Below are 18,481 nucleotides of genomic sequence, written 5' to 3' on the forward strand. Positions count from 1 at the left end.
CTCTCGCGCTCTCTCTCTCTCTCTCTCTCTCTCTCTCTCTGTTCTCCGGTTGCGGTCGCTCTTCGGTGGTGTGAAAGAAAATCGGACGGGATCAGTCGATATCTGCTCATAAGACTGACAAATCAGTATTTTTATCACTTGCAGGATTATATCTATGGATCAATTATTGATGGTCGTCTATTTCTGGACACTGTGGTTTTTGTTTTGTTGAAATGAGCGGCTGTTAAAGGTGAGATGACGTTATTTTTCCAATTCTGCCGTTATTTTCTTAACATTACGCTTATCGCTTGAGCGAAAAATGCTTGTAGTCTTTCCGTTAATATTTTAAGTTGTTCACTAGGTTTCTAATATGATTAGACGGGTCATCTTAAATTACGATTGTTATTGATACAGTTAGAGGATATCAAAAACATTATTCTGCTTTTCGTAGTCATATTTGTTATAATAGTTGGCGTGTCTTTTAACAGATCTGTCGCTCGAGTCACAGTTTCAAGTGATGTTATAAGCTCTGGATCTGAGGCTATATCCATCAGTCCCAGGACGGGGAATAGGGAATGAGTCAATCTCATATCCACACAGCAAATCAAAACGAATTAAATCCAGATTTCATCCTCCGCTTTGAGTGGAAATATGGACTGCAGCGGTGTTGCACTAGGTTTGGATGTGGATAATAGTTTTGGACAGATGATTTGGCAGAACCTTCCAACCATGGTCCATCTGGATCTCCTGTCCTCTAAAAGTTCTCCTCAGTTCCCGGAGATGCTGCTATCGCCTTTGTTCCAGGATTCACATTCCAAAGCCTTTCTGCTGTCAAGCCCAGAGCCACTACTCACCCTCCTTTCCTTGAACAGAAACTCACCGGGTACTCCTGCAGGTGCTCCGCAAATGTGTTTCATGCCCACACTTGAAGACAATGGACAAGACGTGGTAGAGCCCAGTCACAACCTCACACGACATGGTCGGTCTACTAGAGATTGCCAGGTTGGCACCAAATCACTTTCCTTAGAGCAAGCACCACATTGCAGCAGGAAGAACAATGCATTAAACCAAACATTGGTTAGCACTATGGAGGAACTGAAGGAAGGGCTGATGATTCAGTCATTGTGGCATCTCTCCCAGCATGTTTTGTTGGCAAATCGAGCCAGTCATTTACAACAGAGGGTTTTGGCGATGCTTGGTGAACATGCTTCTAGACACTATAGCCACCAACTGGATGGTTTGAAGAAGAAGCTTCTTGAAGCACGCCATTCCCCCAAGTTGACATCAGAGCCTCTTTTTGAGACTTTTAATGCTGTAGAGATGCAAGAGGTAGAGAAGGCTCTTATAAGAAACCTCCAGTACCCTGAAGCACATGGGCAACCTCTGAAATCCAGAGATTTACAGAATTTAGCACACAATGGTCGTGCTGTTCTGCATGGAGTGCTGGAGGCTCTGGACTCAGATGCCACCGTAAGCAGCTCAGATGAGGAGTGGGACCACGAAGACGCCGAAGGGACCTCAGTGGAATCACAGTGAGTATAATGTGATGTTGAATAGTATTCTTATTAATGTTGACCTTCTAATCAAGACACATGGAAAGAAATAAGCTAGACCTTAATGGAAGACATTAACAGAATGCCATTAAATGTGGTTAACCTCATGTCATTCTAAACCGCTATGCTTTTGTTTTTTTTAGGGAAAATGTTCATCTTCACAGCTCAGTTCATATTGAAATAAATAACGGCTCATAGGACAAAAAGTACCACAAAAATGGAAGTCTTCGGAATTCATAAGATATATTGCTGCCAAACCTTAGAATTGATCGTATGAGTATGCAAGTCACAATGCTTGGTGGTTATAAACAAAACATACAATGCTCAGTCTCTGACTTCAAAATAAATACAAAAAATAACATTGGGTGAGATCTTGAAATAGGTGAATTGAAGGGTAGAATTAATCTCTACCTAGAAGTTGCCAGGCAGTAAAGAACTTTTAATGACAGGCTGGTTGTTAGTCTTTGGCAAGAAGAGAGTGAGTGTAACAACAAGTTTGGGAAAACAAACAGCCCAATAGAAGATGGAGGAGAGAAAGCATTTGGCTCTGGCAGTGTTATATGTTTCTTTAGGATCTATGCACACAGAAACAGAGGCACTCTGTTCAGTACACAGCTGCTGAGAAATTGTCACCATATTTCTCCCCCATGTTGAAGATTTTTATCTAGTATGTTCATGTGCAGCTGGCTCTTCCTCCGATCCTGTTTCTGTGCAGGCACACTGAAACAGACAGCTGCACTCTCCTTTCCCTGGGATGAGTAAATAAATAGAGATCAGGCCCTTCACCAGCCCGTAGATCAGTGCTTTCATGTCCCTCTCTGTGATTTGCTCGCTCACTCTGCACTTACGCTGTAAGATCGCTGCATATGTGCAGATCTAGTCTCAAGATACACATCTTTGAAGGGAATATATCTTTCAGGAATCTCTTAGTAAATTGGAGTGGTTTATTGGAGTGCTTTTTAGTAGAATCATTTAAAATCCCCATTCAATATGACTGTTATTGTGAGACTTGTCGACCAGTTCGAAGGGAGCATAATTTGCTTTTTGGGTTAAAAGAATTTCTTAATATGAAATTCGAAGAGTATGACAATTACATTAGACTGTGCAGAAATTGAAATCTACACGCTAATACACACTACTCATAGTCACCAATGCAATTTGAACAACAATAATAATTTGAACAACAATAATAATTTGAACGGTTTGATGTGATACGAGTTAACCGATCTTTAGATTTAATCACCGTTGGTAGCGAGATTTATGGTAATGCTTTTTTCCTCAGTTGGTCAGAACAAACGTGGCTAACTTGTTACTTACTTGTTCAGATGGCAATATACTGTGAAAATTCTTATTTGGGTCATATTCCAAGACATAGGCTAGAATCTGTGATTGCGAAGTACAGTAAATATCCACACCGGTGCGGTGACTGACTGCCACACATACTCTTCAGAACATTAGATTCATCCGCGCTAGATCCGAGCCCACTCACAACCCACGCAAGCTAGATAATTCCGTGCACAGCTGCAATTCCAGGTTTTCAAACAGATATGGCGACAAAGAGGCAAAACTTACGGACTGCAGCTTTAAATATAATAACCCTGACATGTATAAATTTAAACTGTTAAACTTTGTCTCATTGCACTTAAGTTGCCTCAAAACAACAACTGTCAATAAAAATGAATGATTTCCAATTACTTTGTTGCTGCAAATTGCTGTAAAAGTGAACGCCCTTTAGTAGCAGCCAGCTGTGGCTGTTGGCTCTGCCTCTCCTCAGGCCATGACAAAATAGTTTCAGTGACTTTTCCATATGTCCCAGCAATCTCAATTACCATCTCTCATCAGAGTTTCAAGCCGGTGGCCATTGCTTTGGATTCTGTGGATAAGCTGCAGATGAGAACATTGTTGTAAGGTTTAAAATGAGTTATCTTGCTTTGGCCACAGAATTGCTTAAGGGCCCTTTTTGTGGACTGAGATTAGGCTCTCAGCCAGTCAAGAGCAGCATGTTTGACGTCAGTACTTTCTTTCTTTTCACAGATGTTCACGTTTTGAAGTGGTTAAGTTGTGGTCACTTATTTTGGAAAAAACTAGAGCCCAAAGCTTACAGAGCTTTAGTGTCTGCTTAGTTGGCTCTGGAATATATGCAATGTAATAAAGAGTTTATGTAGTGATATTATTTGGTCTGAACACCCTTGAGGCATTAAATAAAAAGCAACAAATCCATCTGTGGTCTCATATTTTCAATTCTGGAATGATTTGGTTGCTCACTTGTTCTATGACTGCCTTTTGTTTTGTTGAAGCAGGGCTATGCACTGTGTTTGTGTGAGAAGAGAGAGAGTGAAAGTAGGCAGGTTAGAGAGATAAAGTGTTTGTTTATAAAGGGTCCATGAAGACTGTTGCCCCAGCAGGAGACCTCATTCTTCCCAGTGTATTTGTATGGGTTCACTGCTGCTCCACTGCTTTGTAGATATTCCTGGAATTTGCCAGTGTGTGTGTGTGTGTGTGAGAGAGTGTCTGCACTAATCTATATGTCTTCAGAGAGGAAGACAAACTTGTTTATATTTGTATGGGTAGGTCCTCTTCTGCAAATTTTTTCGGTTTAAAAATGAAACATCCTAGAATCACAGGTTAATGAGCAAGCAAACAATCATTTATATACACCGGTTTCCCAAACACTTTTCCATGATTGCTCCTAGAGGGAATGTACTGTAAGTCACTTTGTATAAAATCTCAGCTGAATTTCCTTTTCTAACTTTTTCTGTCCCTGTCTTTGTGGGAGGGTAGTTGTCGTGTCTGTGAGTGGAGATGGCTGAAGGACAGAGCTGAATTCTGCAGTCGCTGGACATGGCTGCAGATGAGAGTGTCTGAACTGGACTCTCAGATTCAGCAGCTTGGAAAACTCAGGCAACAGATTCTTTCTAATAAGGTAAAGAAATTATACAGCATCTATAGATTAGGAGGGAAATTTGGCCGTGCTGTTAGCACTGTGGGGCAAAATTCAGAATTTAAGAATTGGCCCTCTTTCAATTCATGTGAGAATTTAAAATGAATTGGCAATGTCCAGAGGATGGTGAATTGGAAACTGAAATAGAAATGAATGAATTGCAAATTAGTAACAGCAACACAACAGATTAATTTCATTAGTCCAATGTCAAAATATAAATGGTGTTACAAAACATAAACAATGACATCATAAAGTTTGACTTGCTGTATTCTTGACTAATATGTGGAATAATTTAAAAAAGTAAATATTTTAATTCCTGCATTAAGCACATCAAACTGGCCACCACATTTTTTTAGATAGCTTTATAAAAATACATATTGTCAACAACATTTTAATCTATTGATTATGAAGTGTTTCTACCACAATTATAAAATGAATTTATTAAATAAAATGCACTTCATAAATATAGCACACTTAATGTCCCAGAATGCTCTAATTAAATAAAATATATAAAACAAATTTAATTCAATTAAACATTGAGTATTTTGTGTTTTTATGTTTTCTTGGCAACTAGCTGAAATAGTACAGTTTAGTTTTTTTTAAGTATATTTATATATTTAATTTTAAGTAATAAAAATGTTTTATTAAACATTTTGAAATGTAATACACACTGAAAAATGTATAATAAAATGTATTATGATGAACCACATTTACAAAGTTACAAAATTTCTTTGACAAATTTCAATACATTTTAATTAGAATTAATTAAATTTATAATTGCAATTCTGAATCTATTTGTTACTTCAGTTCAGATTAAATTCAAATTGATTCATTAAACTGGAATTTTAAAAGTGTTTTTCAGTTAAAGGGTTAGTTCACCCAAAAATGAAAATTAGGCTGTTTTTTACTCACCCCCGATGCATCCTAGATGTATATGACTTTCTTCTTTCAGACGAATCCAGTCGGAGTTATATAATTTTCATTTTTGGATGAACTAACCCTTTAAGTTCTCAGTGGCACCTTGAGTGTTTTTAGATGCATCAATTTTTTATTTTTTTAAATATGTGTCCCTAACATGTCCTCCAGGGTCATGTGATTTTGGCGGAGTCTCAGCCCCTGACGGACAGGCAGATTCAACACACCTTGTGGACAGAGACTATGGATCTTTCATTTACAGCTGGGAACATGCAAGATTTGCACTCTGATCTAGATATGGAACCCAGCAGCCCTACACGTCTTTTGAGGAACATCGAGAGACAGGTGAATCTAAAACCACTGACATATAGACAAAAGCATAGAAAAGACAAGATAAAAATGACAGTTTTTCATTTAAAACTGATTAAATCAACCCCACTCAGTTCATGTTTGTGTGTGTGTGTGTTTAGAGTGCCCAGCTGACTCAGATTGTAAACAGCTTGATGCCGTCTTTATGTGCCTCTCCTTCCTCATCACCTATGTCTAAAGGACCCTGTAATCGCTGGAGAGGTCAACAGAAAACAGCTTACAGTGGGTGAGAGGCAAACAAGCACCTACAATATCTCACAGGGTCATTCATCAAAAATGTCCAAAAATATAAATTGGGATTAATTTATGTTATTGAAGCACTGGTTGCTAGATTTTTAATTGTTCAAGAAAGTATGTAGATTGTTAGAAGGACATTCACATTAGAGAAAACACTTTTTTGTCACGCTTTTTGCTTTTGACGCGGTATAGATAATTTTATTTAGTCATACGTAAGCTCCAGAGACACCTGAGGGGAAGCAGTGTGTCTTGATTTCATTCATGCATTTCATATTCATTGCAGCGCCGTAGAAGCGCCCTCATTCTGATACATAATTGTGTAAATTTATGTAAATCTTATGTGAATGTCAGGATGAATCATTCAGCCCAGCGAAAAAAAACTGAAAGCACTGAAGAATTAGAAAGAAGGGAGATGAAAGAGTCTGAGTGGAGAAGAGAACCAATGAAACTTGCTCTCTTTATTTGTCATATGATCAGATTTCTGAAGATTTTATCCCTACTTTTGCAGCCAAGTGACACACACGAGTGTCTTTGTTCCCAGTGGACCGCGGTGTTTGCACAAGGCCAGGCAGAAGAGGAAGCGAACATGTCACAGACGACAGTACCTCCCTCAGGTGGACGTCAACTATGTGTCAGCACGTACTCGACCCCTTCTGACCTATCACAAGCCTAGACTTTTCGTCATGGATCCATTGTCTCATAGAGAACAGGTTGGCATTTTAAAGCCAAATTCTTCAAGTGTCAACTTTTAATGAGTTGGCATGGCATAGCATACAGTACTGTTCAAAGGTTTGGGGTTGGTATGATTTATGTTTCTGAAAGAAGTCTCTAATGTTTACCAAGGCTGCACTTCTTTGCTCAAGTAACAGTAAAAACAGTAATATTGTGGAATATTATTACAGTTTAAAGGAACTATTTTCTGTTAATATATTTTAAAATTTCAATTATGCCTGTATTCTCGGCAGCCATAAGTCTAGTCTTCACACAATCCTTCAGAAATCATTATTATCAATGTAGACAACAGTTGTGCCACTTAATATTTTTGTGGAAATTTTTTTTTTTCAGAATTTGTTGATTAATAGAAAGTTCAAAAACAACATTTAGCAAGCAAGTTCAATCAATTTAGTACATCCTTGCTGAAAGTATTAATTTCCTTGCTGACATAACAGCTTTAAAGTGATTGAGTAAAAAAGGCAAAACACAGCTGTATGTGATAATGCCTGAACTAGTGGGAATTGTACTGCTGTGTGCTGTGTCCAACATTTACACTAAGTATATGTGAGTGTGTTTTCCCAACAGTGGAGCTCAGAAAGAAAGAACTAGCTTTTGTTCTGTCCTTTCCCTTGGAAACTGCTAAATGCTAAAGTGCAGTGCTCAGGCCAGCTGCACTTTCATAAATGATGATAATCTTATAATTGCTGTGTCCTCTATGGGCTGCCTGGACCTGTAACTCAGATACTGTATACTTTAGTCTGAACCTAGAAGCAGCAGGATGAAGATGCATTTTCCAAATGGAATGCAATTAGAAGCAATTGGGGGGGGGAACAACAACAACTTTAAATTGTTTAAAGAAACGTTTCAACCAAGAAAGAAAAAAAAAACATAATTTACCTAAGATTTTTAAAAAAAAAACTGCTCTTCTGCATTCGATGATATGTGGTTCAGTGATTCAGGGAGCATATTTTGATTATAGGACTGTTAAGCTTAAAAAATGACAAGAAGATACAATAAAATGGGTTAAGCAATATAACAGGACATTAGAAATTTGCCTTGATTTTGCATATTTGGATTGATTTTGCTGATGAGGTAAATTTAAGAACCATTGTAAACCAAGTCAATTCAATATTATAGTGATTATTTCATTTACTGAAAAATAGTGTGGAAAATGTTATCATATTGAATCTTATTAGTCAAAACAGTTGTTTGTAGCCTAGCATAATAAATCAAACTGGTTTGGAACAACATGAGGGTGAGTAAATTGACAGAATAGTACAGAGTACAGAACTGGTTCTTTAATAAAGCAGTTATTTGTGTGTGTGCCAGCCCTCTTCACATTGCATCATGACTCACACTATGCTCTGAGTCTGTTTTCTAGCTGGTGCCTGGTGCACTTCCTTTAACCTTGTTTATGATTCTTATAGCTGTCTAGTTTTGGCTGCCATGATTTTCCTTTTCATGCATTGCTTATGTTGTAATGGTTCCCCAGAGCACTATGTGTCATAGATTTGGCCTTTATTAACTTGGTTGTTTACATCCACCACTTTTTATTTGTTTTAATGCTCAGTTGGACAAATCAAATCTGTATTCTAGATGCAGATCAGGCCTTTAGCATCAGAAAAAGACATTTGTTTAGTAATTATGCTTTGCAAGATTTGTGTTCTTCCCATTTGCCCATAACTTCTCAAAACCTCCCTGTTTTGGTTATATGCACTACTTCTTTCTCTCTCTCCACAGGTCCTGGAGTCGGCCCCTTCTCTTTGTCCCAATTGTGCATTCTGTGATCCTGCATCTGCGTACACAGATCCTGCATTTCTCCACAGAAAAGACAGAACAGATGGCAAAGTGCATCCTGTTCTATCACTTTCCTCAGGTAGAGAGAGATGAATGCATTTTGTTTAAACTTCTCCGTCCACCATGTTGGATGGATATTTTTTCATTGAGCATGTCGCAATGCTTTGTAGATTACCTTCTTCTCATATGTAGGCAGCTCACTAGGTTTTGGAGAAGAGCTTATTTAAGCAGTAGAAAAGTGTTCATACTCTTGCTGAGGTAAATGGTTGTTATGATTTTAATGGTTAATACTACAGCAATCCATTAATCACTCATCTATTTCACTGCATCAGGCTGTCATTTCAATTCAGTCAGAATAAATGGTCTCATATCAGACAGTTACTCCATCAGCATGCCAAAACTGTGCAGTTCCTGCTGTTTTACTGATTTGTGTAGCAGCAGGAATGTGGAGTAGGCATATCAAATTAGCCTTGGTTGTCATCTGTATGAAACCTCAGCATTGAGTTCATACTTTAATATGACTCAAATGCAACATCCAGACATTTTGTTTTGAACAAAATGTTTTGACATTTTGACAAGGTATTTATAACCATAGCCTTATATCACCACAGTGAACTGTTGTTTTTCTTTTGTTTGTGTTATATAAGTGAGGTTTGTCTTTGTCTGTTCTATTAATCAGAAACTCCATCATCCTTCCATCTGCAAAATTCTCTCTTTGAGGAAAGTTTGCTTCCGCGATCTCTCCTCCTGGAAACTGAGCGCACCAGTCCCCATCACTGTCTTCGCTCCAGAGACAGAGTCTCCCGGTCTTTATTCCGTAAGTCATCTCATGGCGTTTGTGTGTGATGCATGAACACATGTACTGAAAACACAGCTGATTGAACACAGCACACAGCAGTAAAAGTCCCACTAGTTCAGACATTATCACATAGGCTACAGCTGTGTTTTGCCTTTTTTACTTAAAGGGGTCATATGATGTGATTTCAATTTTTCCTTTCTCTTTGGAGTGTTACAAGCTCTTGGTGCATAAAGAAGATCTGTAAAGTTGCAAAGACTAAAGTCTCAAATCCAAAGAGATATTCTTTATAAAAGTTAAGAGTCAACCAAGCCTACCTAAAACGGCTAGTTCTAACACGCCCCCACATATCTACGTCACGATGTGGGAAGATTTGCATAACGCCGCCCAAATGTTCACGCAAAGAAAGAAGGCGTAACTTTTATTCTCGCTGTAGTATTGTTGCCGCCGCCGCCATGTCGTGAAGGCACTGTGTGATTCGCGCAAGCCCGCCGGACGCTCCTTTGTCGAATCCACCGGCCGCGCCATTCTCAAGCCCACCGGCCTCTGCTCACTCTAGCTTTCCGGCCGTTCCTCACTCTAGCCCCCGGCCTCTGCTCATTTCTAAATTAAAAACACACCTCATGCTGTTTAGTTGATTTTCTGTCAGCGCTTTGCAGCACCCCTGGAGTAAGTGAACGAACTACAAAAAATAACTACAAAAGCACTGAATGGAAAACGAATGCCAGGAATATTTTCTTCGCAATCACCTCATGCTCCCTCCATTCCTGTTTTCATTACATCACCTGGATGTGTATGATCTTTAAATGTCAGTTCTTCTGGAGTCCAGTGTGTGGGTCGTGTGTAGGCTGCTGGGTGGGTTTAGTCATAGTCTTGTGGTGTATTATCTCTGTGGCTCAGGCGGTCTATCCACAGTCCTGCAGCTTCCAGACCGAGTGGAGATCAACACAGACTCACAAATCCAGCCTGAAGGCACTGCACACACCTACACACACACTAGTGACTTTCAGTGGGGTCAAATTATTTATAGGCTAAATATATTTTAGTCTTATAGCCCCCTTAGGATTTCCATCTCCTCTTTTTATCAATATTGTTAATACAGTTTCAAATGATTGCCAGTCTTTATGCACTTTATGCAAAATATCATTTCTTTTTTGGATGTGATCTTGAATGAATATTCTATGTGTTCTTATCAATATACCTGTTCTGATAAGTAGGAATATGTGTTTATGTTCTATAATTAATGATTGCAGATTGCAGTCATCAGCCAAAAAACGGGAGGCATTTGAAGAGGCACAGAAGGGAGAGCACTCCTATACGATGGGCACGCACCCGAGACCCCCACAGTCAAGATTACAGGGAAGGCAAGAGGAGGCGGCGCTGCTCTGAGAGGACAATGGGTATGGATGTTTAATTGCCCTTGGTGTTTGACTTATATACACCACAGATGTTTAAGGTAGTAATACTGCTTTGTTTTAGACATCTCCAGTATTACACCCAAGTCTGATCTGGTCTCCCAGAGTGATGACAGTCAGGTGGAGGAATCTCCAGAGGATGTGACCGTCTCTTACTGTACCCCCACACAACAGAGAAACTTACAGGTCTGCCCTTTGACCAAACCTCTTGATAAATACTGTATATTTCAATTTGCGCTAATCCAAACATAGATCAATGTTCCTTTCCTTGAAGGGAATGTTTGTCTACTTGAAGGTTAATATTTTGAGAAAGATAATCATATACTGTCCTTTTTGTATACTGTAGTTCTCATCACGCAGGAGAAACTCTGAGAATATTTTCAGCATTGATGACATTGTCGTTCCTATGTCTCTGTTCGCATCAGTGAAAGTGGAAAGACTTCAGTATAAGAACATTTTGACACCCAGGTATTGATTGTTTTCACACTCAGCAATGACATCGGATAGACATCAGTACCTTTTTATATTGCAGGAGAGCTACAATACTGTTCAAAAGTGTGGGTTGGTACTTAAATAGGAGAGCTGATTCCTCTTTATAAATCATGTTAAACCCATTAGGAACATGCTGTGCCCCTTTATATAATTTGAAATGCATGGGTCTCAGCTTATATAGATTACTTTTCTTACCATAATTTATCTCCACTGCCTTCAAACGAGTTGTCTTCATCTCTTCTTCCCTTCTCTTGTCTTCATGTTCTTTCCACTAAGTCAGTAATTTGTATTTTTTTCAACTTAAGACATTTTTTTTTTGGTGTTGGTAAGATTTTTAATGTATTTTAAAGATAATTCTCCTATGCTTACCAAGGCTACATTTATTTGATAAAAAATACGGTAATATTGTAAAATATTATTACAATTTATTTTATATTTTAATATATTTTGCGATTTATTTCTGAGATAGCAAAGCTGAATCTTTCAGAAATCATTCTAATATGCTGATTTTGGGGCAAAAGAAACATTTGAAGAGTTCATTTGCAAAAAAACGATAACTCGATATCGTTTCAAATATCGTTTTGATATCGATATCAAAAACCATGTTTTTTCATTGTGCATTCCAATTAATCTCAATCAAACTGCAGTTGTGTTATTTTGATTAGGTTAAAAAATAGCTAAAAAAATACAGCTAACACAATAAAAACATGCTAACATAATAAAAAAACATGATAAAAAAAAATGGAGTTATGTTTTTGCAAATAAACTCTTCATTTCTTATTTTCAATGTTGTAAACGTTGTGCTGCTTAATTTTTTTAAATACTTTTTTTCTGGATTCTTCCATGAATTAAACCCATTAGGAACATGCTGTGCCCCTTTATATAATTTGAAATGCATGGGTCTCAGCTTATATAGATTACTTTTCTTACCATAATTTATCTCCACTGCCTTCAAACGAGTTGTCTTCATCTCTTCTTCCCTTCTCTTGTCTTCATGTTCTTTCAGTAATTTGTATTTTTTTCAACTTAAGACATTTTTTTTTGGTGTTGGTAAGATTTTTAATGTATTTTAAAGATAATTCTCCTATGCTTACCAAGGCTACATTTATTTGATAAAAAATACGGTAATATTGTAAAATATTATTACAATTTATTTTATATTTTAATATATTTTGCGATTTATTTCTGAGATAGCAAAGCTGAATCATTCAGAAATCATTCTAATATGCTGATTTTGGGGCAAAAGAAACATTTGAAGAGTTCATTTGCAAAAAAACTAAAACTCGATATCGTTTCAAATATCGTTTTGATATCGATATCAAAAACCATGTTTTTTCATTGTGCATTCCAATTAATCTCAATCAAACTGCAGTTGTGTTATTTTGATTAGGTTAAAAAATAGCTAAAAAAATACAGCTAACACAATAAAAACATGCTAACATAATAAAAAAACATGATAAAAAAAAAAAATTGAGTTATGTTTTTGCAAATAAACTCTTAATTTCTTATTATCAATGTTGTAAATGTTGTGCTGCTTAATTTTTTTAAATACTTTTTTTCTGGATTCTTCCATGAATAGAACATTCAAAAGAACAGCGTTTATTTGAAATAGAAATCTTTTGTAAATTATAAATGTCTTTACTGTCAATTTTGATCAAATGAATGCATCCTTGCTGACTAAAATGATCAATTTCTTTAAAATTATTTCTGACCCAAAACTTTTGAATGGTAGTGTATCTGAGTGCTAATATGATGTTAGTTTTACCGTTTAACTCCCTTTATATAGTTAGATTTATCTTAAATAAATCTCTAGATTTAACTATTTAATTCAGTTTATGTAAAACTAGGCTTTATATTCAAACCATTTTTGTATTAAAATGCCAGAGAAAAATAACTATATAATGATGTATATCAATACTGTGATGTAAGCTTTTGCTCCTACCGCCTACCCATAGAGTGCTTGATAGATTGTCAATGAGTCACATTTAGTAACTTGGCTGACGCATAAAGATGTGGATGAATTCATTTAGATTTTTCAGTTTTTTTTCCCTTTCCTGTATTCCATTGTCTTGACTCTTGTCAGTTGGCGAAAGGTCTATATTTTGCCTTTATTGAAAAGAGAGGAGGATAAGCAGGAGGAAGAGATGGTTGGTTTGTTTTTTTTACATTCTTGTAAATACAATCTCTCTGTAGGCCATAAAAATGGTGAATGTCAGCAATTGCAGGGTGTTGTTGTGGAGTGATGTGCTTTATCTTTCTCAGCCAGAAGCAATAGGAGACCAAGATTTCTTTCAGTAACTTGGCTGACGCATAAAGATGTGGATGAATTCATTTAGATTTTTCAGTTTTTTTCCCCTTTCCTGTATTCCATTGTCTTGACTCTTGTCAGTTGGCGAAAGGTGGATATTTTGCCTTTATTGAAAAGAGAGGAGGATAAGCAGGAGGAAGAGATGGTTGGTTTGTTTTTTTTACATTCTTGTAAATACAATCTCTCTGTAGGCCAAAAAAATGGTGAATGTCAGCAATTGCAGGGTGTTGTTGTGGAGTGATGTGCTTGATCTTTCTCAGCCAGAAGCAATAGGAGACCAAGATTTCTTTCAGAGGCACCAGAATTATGAGCGTAGAGAGAAACTCCGCTGGTCCTGCTGGGATCAGGACAGAAGACACAGGATCAGGTCTGTGTGTATTTTGGTTTATTGTAAAGCTATCTTATTGCACATATATTCTTCAGTGCATATTTTCTGATTTTTTCCCCCCACAGGTCATCCAGGAAAAGCTGCTCTTCTGTATCTGTGAGAGACCATCCTGCTCACTGTCACCCGCCTGCACATTCTCCTGTTCCCTTCACCTGGACCTTCAGTATTTCTGAAGATTCACCAGAAGCCAGTGTGGATGAAAAAGAGGTCAAACCTTCTTAGTAGTGAACAATTAAATATTAAATCAAATTAAATCTGTCTTTCTCTCAAGCTTGTATTCATTATTTCTCTCTTATGTAGCCAATGCAACCATGGAGGAGACGTACGTTCTCCCTGACTGATGAAGATGAGGACACTTTGAGGCCTGATGAAGATAAGAGTTTTCTTTAACTGTACGTCCTTATTTCCTTTCCTTGTGTCTTTTATCCTTCCATTTATGAGGCAAGGATGCAAGATTGAGAGGTGAGAAAGGCTCAAAGTAAGGATTTCAAATCAGAGTCATGTTTCTTCACCATCCTTATCTTGTTGGAGCTTGATTCATCTGGATATTTCTAATAGATCTTTCTCTTATGTAGCCAATGCAACCATGGAGGAGACGTACGTTCTCCCTGACTGATGAAGATGAGGACACTTTGAGGCCTGATGAAGATAAGAGTTTTCTTTAACTGTACGTCCTTATTTCCTTTCCTTGTGTCTTTTATCCTTCCATTTATGAGGAAAGGATGCGAGATTGAGAGGTGAGAAAGGCTCAAAGTAAGGATTTCAAATCAGAGTCATGTTTCTTCACCATCCTTATCTTGTTGGAGCTTGATTCATCTGGATATTTCTAATAGATCTTAAAGGGTTAGATCACCCAAAAATGAAAATTAGGCTGCTTTTTACTCACCCCCGAGGCATCCTAGGTGTATATGACTTTCTTCTTTTAGACGAATCCAGTCAGAGTTATATTAAAAATTGTCTTTGATCTTTCAAGCTGTTTAATGCCACTCAGCGGGTGTTGCATTGCTTCAGTCCAAAAGAACTTAAATAAAAATCGCCCATCCATAAAAAAAAGTGTCTCACACTGCTCTGGGGGGTGAACAAAGGCCTTCTGTAGCGAATCGATGCGTTTTTTTAAAGAAAAATATCCATATTCAAAACGTAATAATCTCTTGAATCTAGCTTGCGCTCACTGTTGTAAACGGAAGCAGTTCCGGGGGAATGACGTATGAGGTCAGCTTTGTGCATGCGCCGCTCAGAAGTGAGTGCTCAGAAGTCAGAAGTGCTCGCACGCGGAAACACAGCAGAGAGATCAAAACAAAACAACGGTCAAGAATTAGAAGTACAAAACGAGGATTTGTAAAGAAGAATGTCAGAGGATTTCGATATAAACCAAGAGGAGACTGGTTTTCCTTTGCTAAAGTAAGGAAACTTTGCTTCCTTTGATCCTGTAAACAAACATTGGTTTTCACGAGACTCACCAGCGCATGCGCAACGCCGACCTCATATGTCATGCTCCCGGAACTGCTTCTGTGTACAACTGTTGGCGCAAGCTAGATTCAAGTGATTATTACGTTTTGAATATGGATATTTTTCTTACAAAAAACGCATTGATTCGCTACAGAAGGCCTTTGTTCACCCCCCGGAGACGTGTGAGACACTTTTTAAAAAATTTTATGGATGGACGATTTTTATTTAAGTTCTCTTGGACTGACGCAATGCAACACCCGCTGAGTGGCATTAAACAGCTTGAAAGATCGAAGATAATTTTTAATATAACTCCGATTGGATTCGTCTGAAGAACTGCCTTGGGGGTGAGTAAATCGCAGCCTAATTTTAATTTTTGGGTGAACTAACCCTTTAATAAAACTAGACAACTCCCTCTAGTCTCCCTCAACTCCCTAGAAGTGCCATAACTCCCTCTGTTGGACACACTAAGAATAACATGCACATACTACAGTCACTGCCCTGAGTGTAAAAAAAAGTGTCATTTTATTCAGGAGGATGCATTCATTTAAATTGACAAATAAATTCTGATCTTTTGACCCCAGTTATTTTAAATACTTCCTTGGTGAGCATGAGAGCATCTTTTAAAAACATTAAAAAGTCGTATCCACCCCAAACCTTTAAACAATAATGTAAGTCATTTCAGATTAGTATCACATTTAGAATCAGAGTAGGTTTTTGGACTTTTTACAGAAGGACGTGAGAACTAAAATGCACAATTACAGTTTTTACAGATTAATCTGAAATGAGATTACATTGTGTTGAAATGCAGTGGAGAAAAATAATGTTTTTCTTGCTTGTCATTGGTTTGACTGATTATTATGTGCTGATTACAGACTTCCAGAGCACCAAAGTACAACATCTGAGGTGGACCAGGAAATGACATCACACTGAGGCAGAATCTCAGCCATCATGGTTGTACTCTGTGTCATAACTTTTTAAATGCTGAAAGAGTGATTTTTACAACAATGTTGTAACAGATATTTTTTTCATTGTTTCCTCAGTCTCATTGAGTATTTTGTTATAAATTATTTTTACATTTTAAACAGTACACTGTATCATACTGTCTTTTCCACAGTATAATTTATTAAATGTCTTAAGCCAGCCCCTTAAAAGTATCATCTCTAACAAAATAGGTTGCATAAATAATGCAATGCTTTATTTATTTCAATATAAGTACAGTGTATTGCTTTGTGTTCACATTTTTGAAAAAACAGAACAAATGGTTTATGATTTTACTATAAATCTCATCTTTTACTATAATTTATCCAGTACTGTGGGAGAAGCACTGTGTTGGAAAGGTGTGTAAATTTACCTCATACTGCATTAAATTGATTTAGACTGCCACACTTAGAAGTTAACAATCTTCCTTTATCACATTGTATTAACACAATGGAGTCATTATTAATTGAGATTAAATATTTCAGATATTTCAAATTTCCTATTAAACACAACTCCGTGTCAATGGAGGAATAAAATAAGTTAACATCTCAAAAGCTGTCTACCATTTTGGGGGAAAAAGTGCAACATATATAAATTTGCAATTTATATGAATTGATTCTGAACCCAGATTGTTTCGTTAAAGGCAGAGTAAGCGATTTCTGGTAGCCAATGTTGATATTTGAAATCACCAAAACAAACACGCCCCTACCCCAAAAGGGTCTTGCCCCTATTTTGATAGCTTCGCTCCACATATACGTACGCAACCCAGGCAACGATTAGTTCTGTGAAACAAAGCAAAACCAATGTTACACCGTGTCTATGGACGTGATTGGCGCGGCGCAACAAATCCCTGACAGAAAACTGCTGCCGGGTTCTATTTATGACGTGCTGACACAAATTTCAAATGGTTTTCAACGGTCGTTTGATCACGTCCAGTGTAGGCAGACTTTAGCTGTTGTAGACACGGTGTTACTCACCTATTGAGAAGAAACAAAGCAACCTCTGCGTCCGATCGCAGGCCTCCGCTCCTTGAGTTCTCTCCAGCGCTGGAAAGCTGATCCGATATTTACACGGGTCCTACTTCTTGCCTTATCGTTTCCTCTTTTGTTTTTTATCCGCCATCGCTATCTTTCTGTCGTTCGGCTCGGCTAATGTCCGTCCCATGCACTGAAAGCTCTCTCCTCCACATCACGAGTAGACACGCCTCTTATTGCTGATTGGCTACAAGTTTGTTTTGCTATTAGGCCCGAATCAGTTTTCTAAAGTGTTTTTGAAAAATCACATACCCTGCCTTTAACAGGCACAAGTACCAGTATGCAATACTTATATCAACCACAGAGGGGCACTAATACACCGCATCTGCTCCTTAAAATTGCATTTGCAAGAAAACAGCCTGTTAGTGGCAAAGTGGAAAAAACAGGAAACTACTTGTAAACACTGTAAACTACTTGATGATTCTTCCCAGTCTGTGTGTCAAGCTTTGACAGCTCAAAATCCTATTGCATTGATCCTGAGTGTGTGTGTGCGTGTGTGTGTACAGGGCTTGTGGATGTGTGTGTGTAGTCTTTGATCTCTTTCAGCAGTAAGCTGATTAGGCCATCTCACAAGCAGCCCTCACTCACTGGGGAAAGGCTAATTGGCTATAAGTAGGGGTCAAGGTTACTGCCTGTCCATGAGATAGGGAAGATATTATCTCACTTGCTTTCCTTCGTCTAGCTCAATGACTTTCACCCTGGTACAGCACTTCTTAAAAGTCTGAACACTCCTCACAACATTAGTTTGAAGAATTTTTGAGCTGCCTTTTTAGGCATCCTAATCAAGAAGGATCTGATGGGCATAAAAAGTTTATTTCATCACTGTACTCGCTGCAGTACATTTTGGAATTCCCTATGCCAAGTTAGATACATATGCCTTAGATTTTGACAAAAGCAAGATATATTGGAACAGTCTATGATGCCTTAAAATGCTGGTAAACAGTTCTCTAGGTTTTGGAGCATTATCAGAAACCTTCCTCTTGCAAAAGCTGTCAGAACTCTGTGTTTTGCTGCAGAGTAAGTGCATAGAGCCGGTGTGTGACGCATAGCCACTGTATTGATCCGTGCTGTAGGCCTCTCTTTCTCCCATTCTCTTTTGTTGTGAACTCTGAGAAT

At 37.8% G+C, this 18,481-nt stretch overlaps 1 protein-coding gene across 1 annotated transcript; it reads left to right on the plus strand.

Moving 5' to 3' along the window:
- The first annotated feature begins 100 nt into the window (after positions 1–100).
- LOC107555936 (KAT8 regulatory NSL complex subunit 1-like protein) lies at positions 101–16,734 on the plus strand. The gene is made up of 17 exons (XM_016238896.1): positions 101–229; positions 468–1,511; positions 4,314–4,455; positions 5,560–5,733; positions 5,859–5,983; positions 6,346–6,414; positions 6,503–6,704; positions 8,449–8,584; positions 9,185–9,322; positions 10,555–10,701; positions 10,781–10,902; positions 11,063–11,184; positions 13,598–13,661; positions 13,777–13,883; positions 13,970–14,111; positions 14,205–14,266; positions 16,226–16,734. Exons 2-17 carry the CDS (start codon positions 631–633, stop codon positions 16,281–16,283), a joined length of 2,691 nt encoding a protein of 896 aa, XP_016094382.1. The 5' UTR covers positions 101–229; positions 468–630; the 3' UTR covers positions 16,284–16,734.
- Positions 16,735–18,481: the final 1,747 nt, after the last annotated feature.

The sequence above is a fragment of the Sinocyclocheilus grahami genome, unplaced genomic scaffold (assembly GCF_001515645.1).
Source record: "Sinocyclocheilus grahami isolate Dianchi unplaced genomic scaffold, SAMN03320097.WGS_v1.1 scaffold549.1, whole genome shotgun sequence".
Taxonomy (NCBI): domain Eukaryota; kingdom Metazoa; phylum Chordata; class Actinopteri; order Cypriniformes; family Cyprinidae; genus Sinocyclocheilus; species Sinocyclocheilus grahami.

What these genes read in the sequence shown, in the direction of transcription:
- LOC107555936 (XM_016238896.1), top strand. Translation starts at nt 631, where the DNA reads ATGGACTGCAGCGGTGTTGCACTAGGTTTGGATGTGGATAATAGTTTT. An exon ending in AACAGATTCTTTCTAATAAG is followed by an intron (nt 4,456 to 5,559) that starts GTAAAGAAATTA and finishes CATGTCCTCCAG; the next exon opens with GGTCATGTGATTTTGGCGGA. An exon ending in ATAAGCAGGAGGAAGAGATG is followed by an intron (nt 13,662 to 13,776) that starts GTTGGTTTGTTT and finishes GATCTTTCTCAG; the next exon opens with CCAGAAGCAATAGGAGACCA.